The 6,789-nt window shown below is 48.3% G+C and overlaps 2 protein-coding genes across 2 annotated transcripts in view; both read right to left on the bottom strand.

The window, feature by feature from the left end:
* CDK5R1 (cyclin dependent kinase 5 regulatory subunit 1) overlaps positions 1–760 on the bottom strand; it is a 5,247-nt gene extending 4,487 nt beyond the window's left edge. Inside the window, exon 1 of the mRNA XM_046674326.1 lies at positions 661–760. The gene's annotated coding sequence lies outside the window, so the exon portion shown is untranslated. The remainder of the gene's footprint in view (positions 1–660) is intronic.
* A 2,869-nt stretch (positions 761–3,629) lies between these two features.
* PSMD11 (proteasome 26S subunit, non-ATPase 11) overlaps positions 3,630–6,789 on the bottom strand; it is a 29,149-nt gene continuing 25,989 nt past the window's right edge. Inside the window, exons 10-14 of the mRNA XM_046675805.1 lie at positions 6,366–6,491; positions 5,827–5,862; positions 5,509–5,560; positions 5,067–5,209; positions 3,630–4,948 (exon numbers count right to left, since the gene is read on the bottom strand). Of these exons, the coding sequence (XP_046531761.1) occupies positions 5,067–5,209; positions 5,509–5,560; positions 5,827–5,862; positions 6,366–6,491 (357 nt within the window). The 3' untranslated portion in view covers positions 3,630–4,948. The remainder of the gene's footprint in view (positions 4,949–5,066; positions 5,210–5,508; positions 5,561–5,826; positions 5,863–6,365; positions 6,492–6,789) is intronic.

The following is a 6,789-nucleotide window of genomic DNA, read 5'->3' as shown; positions in this document are numbered from 1 at the left end:
CAGGCCCCGAGCTGCCTCCTTCCATTTAACATCCTCGTCCTCCGGGAAAGAAGCTAGGGAGCTCGGGGAGGAAGGCGGGGAGAGGCGAAGCCTTTGCTGAGGCGGCCTGAGTGCCACGCGCATCCCGAGCCGACTGTCCCATCGGTTTTAGTGCCTTCCCCTCTGGGACCTCCATTCCCCCATCCCAGGGAAATGCCCATGGCCCGGCTCGGTGTCAGAAATCCAGGCCAGAGAGGAATAGCCAATTCTGGGCCGTCGCACAAACAGCGACTGGCTTTCCCACACCACACCTGGGACAAGGTCCTGAGGACACTGGCTCGGTGGCTACCCCAGGGATGAGCCAATACTGAGCCCATCAACCACGTGACCTCGAAAATTTCCACTCGCCCGCTTATCTGTTATAGTTAAACTGAAGCAACTGCTTGTCCAACCAGCCTCTGATCGCTAATTTAAATGTTTTTCATGCCACACGGATAATTTGAAGACGTGTTGTTAGTAAAATTCTGGTTCTAGTAACTGTTCTCAGACAAGAATCTAGATCCTTCACAAAGGCCATTTTACATTTGTTATTCTTTTAGTTTGGTTCTGGAGACTGATTCAGATATGACCACAAAGCTGGGAAACAGGAGACTCAAACCCTATCTTAATCCAAATTATCACCTCTGGACCTAGTGACGAGGAAGTGGGAATCCAGAGAAGAGTGGAGTGCGAATCCGGACTCCAGACCACAGCATCACACTAGGCTGTCAATCTGTGCCAGCTCTGCCTCCTGCCCTAAACAAACAGAAAGAGAAATCTGGCATCATTCAGAACAATGCTACTATCGTCAGAAAGTACTAGAATTTGCTTATGTACTACCCAGAGATTTCTCCATCAAGAGCGGCAGTTGAAAGCTTTAGGGACCTTGGTGACCATACAGTAGAACACGCATTGCTCTGCACGAGGGCTGCTGCTTCCACAGCCCTTCAGAAACATCCACGGCAGCTGTCATCTTAACTTAGATGATGAAGGCAGACTCCCCTCTCGGAATGTTCCTCAGTGGACAACCCCTACCTGCTGTTCAAACAGAGCTGTCCTCAACCCCACTTCTTTATAGTAAGAAGCTCTGAGACGTAATCTCCTCCACGTCCCCTGGACCAATGACTCTCTTCCTCTCTAAGGCAGAGGTGAACCCCAGCCTTTTTTCCTCCAGCCCCTAGGGGAAAGACCCAGCTCTTGAGGTGGCCCATGTCCACCTTGCATTTTCTCAAGGTCCCCTTCAGATTCTAGTGTTGAGCAAAGGTTAAATACTTTCCATTTCCCAAAATATGCCTAGATTTCTAAGCCTGTAATCCACCCTTAGAACTATCTGGACCCACCCTGTTACCTGTGCCTATGAATTTCAATTCTAGCTAATTCCAGTCCATGGTGGATAGCACCAAGCTCTACTTCACCCCAGCCCATTTCCCAGGCCAAAGAAGCATGTTTGCCTAGGCCTTTTCCAGCCTGGCAGCACTCAGGTGTCCTCTCCTGCCTTCGCCCAGCCAGCCTTCCCCTTGCACCTTCAAAAAGAGCTCTTGGCAAAACTACCCTAACCTCCTCACACTTGTCAAAAGCAGAGTCATGTTTGCAGCAGAGCGTGAATAGGACAGTGCTGCCAGGCCACTGCTGTTGTGACTGAGGGAAGGGCTTGTCCTGAACCCCTATCTACCCATGCTGTGCCTTGTTTCAACCCACCACTACCACCCTCAAGCTCTCATCACTGCTCCAACTGCAAAGCAAGTTAGAAGGGGCAATAATCTGCCAGAAATGGCAGAATCAAGGACCCAGAAGGCAGACCCAGCTGAATGATGCAGAGCTGTTTTCTTCCCAGTCTTCATCAGAGAATTGCAGGGAGGCCCTCTAAATCCCACCCCCATCAATCAGCCAATTTATCTTATCTTGAGCTTCGGAAGAGCCAGCCTGCTTGTTATCTGTGCCGCTGGGCCGGGATGCCCATGTATCATCGGAGAGTCCCCGTCCTCTGCATGCCTGCCTTCCCATTCCACCCCAAGGAAGGGAGGCCAAGGCCCCAGCCAGGTAGCTTCCAGACAGTGTTCCAAATAAAGCAGGGCCGAGCCCTGGCTCCTGAGGAAGTCATGCTTTGTTCTTTCAGGGATCACAGAGCAACATCTAGTGGCCCTTCTGGGCAGCACAGATTACATAACTCCAGCACACAGCAGGCCTCCACAGCCAAGTGCCTCAGCCTCTGCTCCCAACACCACATTAACACACAACAAAGCCCTGGAACCATAAAGGCTGGTCCCTTCCTCCCCCAGATGAGGAAGCCAGGCCCATGGGCTCCCCGACCCTCTCAGCCACCTAGACTCAGATTATTTGAGGCCCGGGAGGAGCAGCAGTCAGTCCTGAAGGTCTAGAGCAGCACTGTCCAAAAAAACAAATGTGAGCCACGAATGCAAGCCACGTAGGTAATTTAATATTTTCTAGTAGCCACATTAAAAAATAGGTGAATTTTAATATTTTATTTAACCCAATAATGCTCAAAATATTTCAACATATATATATAAAAGTTGAGCTATTTTACATTCTTTTCATACTAAGTCTTCAAAGTCTGCTTTGTGTTTACATTTGCAGTGCGTCAGTTCAAACTAGCCACATTTCAAGGGCTCAACAGCCATGTGTGGCTAGTGGCTACACACTGGACAGCACAGGGCTGAAGGAAGTCGTCAGACCTGCAAAGGGAGCAGAGGAAAGAGCTGCTGCCCGGCTGAGCTCCTCGGGCCTGCCCTGGGCTTGGGAAACCCCTCCCCTCTGCCCTCGCTCTGGATCCCTTTGGAACATTTTTTAAAGTTCTTCGTTAAAGCAAAACTCTTCCCACAAGTAAAAGTGTACACAGAGACACGACACTAAAACAGACAATAGCAAGAGTTGCTCAGACTGAAGTGGAGCTGGTGGCTAGAGCTCACCTCTCCCTCCCAGTGGCCCCAGAGCCCCTCAGAAGAGCTCAGACCTCAGGGTCTGAGGGCTAGTATGAAAATCACTGCTTTTGAAGATTCCAAATGGAAACTAAACCACAATGAATGTCAGGACTCTCCAGGCACTTGCATTTCCATGATTTCATATAACCCTCACACCACAATTGCCTATCAAGGAAGCGCCATCCTCACCGTGTAGATGAGGAAATAGGCTGATATTACAACCCAAACCCCATGTCCTCCCTGGACCACGTTCCTTGGAAAAACAAATACTTGAACACCATTTCCCATTTCAGACCTCACAGACCAATCTTCTCCAAAACCCTCTCCTTTAGCCCAGATCTAAAAGTCTCCCACGAAGCAAATGAGATAACAGAGCTTTGGCCAGTCTAGAGGGCTACACAGAGCTGTCTGGAGTTGATGAGAAGCCCTCCAGCACTCAAGAAAGGACACTTTTTGAAAAAAAAATTGTTTTTATTGGAACTCATCTGAACATCAGATATACCTGGTGTTGGTTAGCAAGAACCGTTTGTACATTTGATATTGATGGCGCCAAAACAAAACAGTGACTGGACATGATGGGGACAGATGTTGAGAACAAAAACTTGATTTTGGAGAGGAAAATAAAAGCCAGTCAGATTCAGTGAGGATGCAAAACCTGGTACAACAAAATCCTTTTACAAAATATAAATTTATTACGAAAACTTGGAAGGATAATCTGAGAAAGGGAAAGAAAGACAAAAGGAGGCCAGCAGGAAGGAGGCAGGAGGAGTGGGAGAGGAAAAGACAGAAAACAAAGAGGAGATGAGAAGAAAATATAGCTGAGCACAACAGAGGTGCAGAAGCTTACCTGCCCAAATGGCATTAAAGCCTTGCTATGAAATCTCATTATAAAACAAAGCATGCTGAAATACAGTGCTCTTCCTCCCATCCGTTCAGTTTCTAAGAGGTAAATAAAGAAGCTCCCTGGGAGGGGGACATGAGGTTGCTTGAAAACCCAACAAAAATTTTAAAAAAAAAAAACCACCCCACAGTCTCATTTGCGATGTTCACTGTTTAAAAAAGGAATAAATCCATCTGACAGCAGGAAAGGAGGAGTGGGACAGGGAGAGAAGCTGATGGATTTCAGACAGCCTGATTCCCCTGGAGGGGGGAAGGAGGAAGGAAGAGACATGTGATGGTCTCCTGGTTTAGAGAAGGGAGAGAGAAAAGAGCAGAGGAGAGGGGCAATTAAAACACTGACGTCTAATCTAGTGTACTGTGTTAAAAAGAGCCACATGCACAGCAGGCCCCCTGAGGGCCCACACTGCTCCCCATGTGGCCGTGGTGGACACGAGCTCCTGGCCTCATCCCCATTCCTTCACAGGTCGGAGTGGAGCCATGCAGGTGCTGCTGCTGCTGCTGTGGCGGCGGCGGTGGGCCCTCCGGCCAGTCTGCTGGAGCCATTGGTTGGGAGAAAGGCAGGTAGACAGGCCATATAGCAGGGGAAAGAACACCGAAACGCCTCATTTCAAATAAAAAAGAAAATAGCAGTCTATACACAGTTGTTTGTTTTGGTTCAGTACAAACAGAATAAAAAGTCGTTGCTTTGATGGTCAGGCAAACACCCAATTCTGAAGAGGAGGAGAGGTGACGCCCAGCAGGTGAATTAGGAGCCCCAGTGGTGGGCGGAGCGCCTGGCTTTGCAGCCCTCTCCCAGGAGGCAGAGAGCACAGCTTTAGGTAGTGTAAGCCTTTTTCCTTTTATTTAGAATAACCTTTTTTTTTTCTTTTTCTTTTTTTTTAAGCAATTTCCCCACTCCCAAGTTGGGCCAGTAAAGATTACATGAAAACTGGCACACCTATCGGCTGGAATACAGATGCACCAAATGAGGATTTAAAAACTTTCCGAGCGAAAAGTAGAACATAAACAAAAAAAGAATCTCCTAGCATTTTCCCCAAAGGTTTCACTCTCCCGCCACACACACTCTCCAAAGGACCGCTACAGATCCAACTCTGCAAGAGAAGACAGAGCAGTGTCAATCGGGGAAGCCGCAAGGCCACCAGGAGGCTTTCAGTCTCGACAGGCAGAAGACGGCGCTGCCCGGGCCCAGGTCCTGGAGCCAGCACTCACCTATGTCAGTTTCTTGGCTTTGTTGTAGAGGGAATCCACTACTTTACTCATGTTCTGAATTGTTTCCAGAGCAGCTTCATAAGTTTTATCTACTGGGGGTTCATCGAAAATAATCAAGACACCCTCCCCCTGGTCCAAGATCCCTGCAGGAAACACAAGGGCAACCCAGGTAAAGAAGGGATTAGATACAAAGCATCTGAGAAGCAGCCCGCTCCCTAGCTGCCTCGCTTTCTCCAGAAAAGAGGGGAAAACAACTCATCTCTCTGTTCCATTTGTGCATGGTTTTTATACAGTCTCATCACAGGGTTAAGAGGGGCAAGGATCCCAGGGAAGCACCGGGTGAAACAAATGGAACAGCTTCTTTCAAGATAAAGGAGCATGATGTCTCTCAAACCATTTCATCACCACCACCAGCCCCTTCGCCTGTATAACTGTTACTCACCATGAAATTTCTTGTCAAGAATCATCTGTGATAATTTCCTTTCCACGTCGGCCTAAAATCAAAGCACATGATTAAAGGGACCAGCATTCACTAGTCAGAGATCACAATGATCTGAAAGCCTTATATACAAGAGTCTTACGGCAAATGGACTGAAAACAAAACAGCAACAATGCAACTCCAGCTCTGAGCCCCCAGTCCCCAATCGGCACTGAGAAGTTTGGGAGCTTCCCAACAAGGCCCAACGGGTGTAAAAGCCAGCCCCTCCACACGCCCCTTTCTCCATCCCTACTCCCACCACACAAGCTCAGGACTCCTTACCTTGGAGAGTTTGATGAGGCTAGATATGTGTTCGATCTAAAAGGAAAGGTAGAGAGACACCAACACTGAAAGTTTTACCTCTGCCTCTAGTATGGGGCTGGGGGTGGGGTGAGGAATAGCTGTATCTCTTGAAATCCTGCTGGATATCTTTATCCAGACTCTCTTTGGCCGTTTTTAGGTCCTTGTGCTATGTCCATCTGCCTACCCTTCATCACTGCAGACAATAAACACACTCCTGTCCCATATACCCAAAAGAAAAACATTTACATGTGCAACGACTACAAAAGCAAGGAGGAGACTGTACTAAATATAAACAGAGGCAAGCTCACCAGCCTCTACTCCACAGCATCCCTCTCCTCGACTCTTGTTCCCTGTCAAGAAAATCCCAAGCTCTTGGTGGCCTCTTGCCCACCAGACACACCCTTTGAAGTGAGTTACTATTTTCGATGGGTGTGGGAAGGGAAGGGGCTACAGTGAGGATGTCTAGCCAGAAACCCCCTCCCATGAGAAAACGGCTAGGAACCCAGAGGGGTTCTTACCTGTACTCGGGAAAAAGGTTCAATGACTCGGATCAGATTCTGTTCCAGTAAGTTATCATACAACTTGGCCAAGTGTGTGCTGATGATTGGGTCATCCCGGAGCTCTGCCCGATAATCTGTCAGGGCCTGCCAAAAGAGCCGGTCACAGAGATTGGCACCGAGAAGCACTTGAAAGTCACACTACTCCTAGCTTCCTAAGTAAGTAGTCTGCTGGTCCTTGGAACTATATGGTTGACTGAAGTTCTGGAGGATTTGGGGAGGTTAAAGAACAGCCATGACAGAAGGCAGAAGAAGAGGAATATCAAGAACTAAAAGATGGAGCCACCCTAGACACCATCTTTCTGTCCGAAAGCCTCACGTTGACAGCTCAAACTGTGTAAGCCACAAGAGCAGCTTGTCTCGTAAGCCAAATTAACTACACAAG

This window comes from Equus quagga, chromosome 11 (genome assembly GCF_021613505.1).
Source record: "Equus quagga isolate Etosha38 chromosome 11, UCLA_HA_Equagga_1.0, whole genome shotgun sequence".
NCBI lineage: Eukaryota > Metazoa > Chordata > Mammalia > Perissodactyla > Equidae > Equus > Equus quagga.
This window is presented reverse-complemented; position numbering and strand designations above follow the sequence as displayed.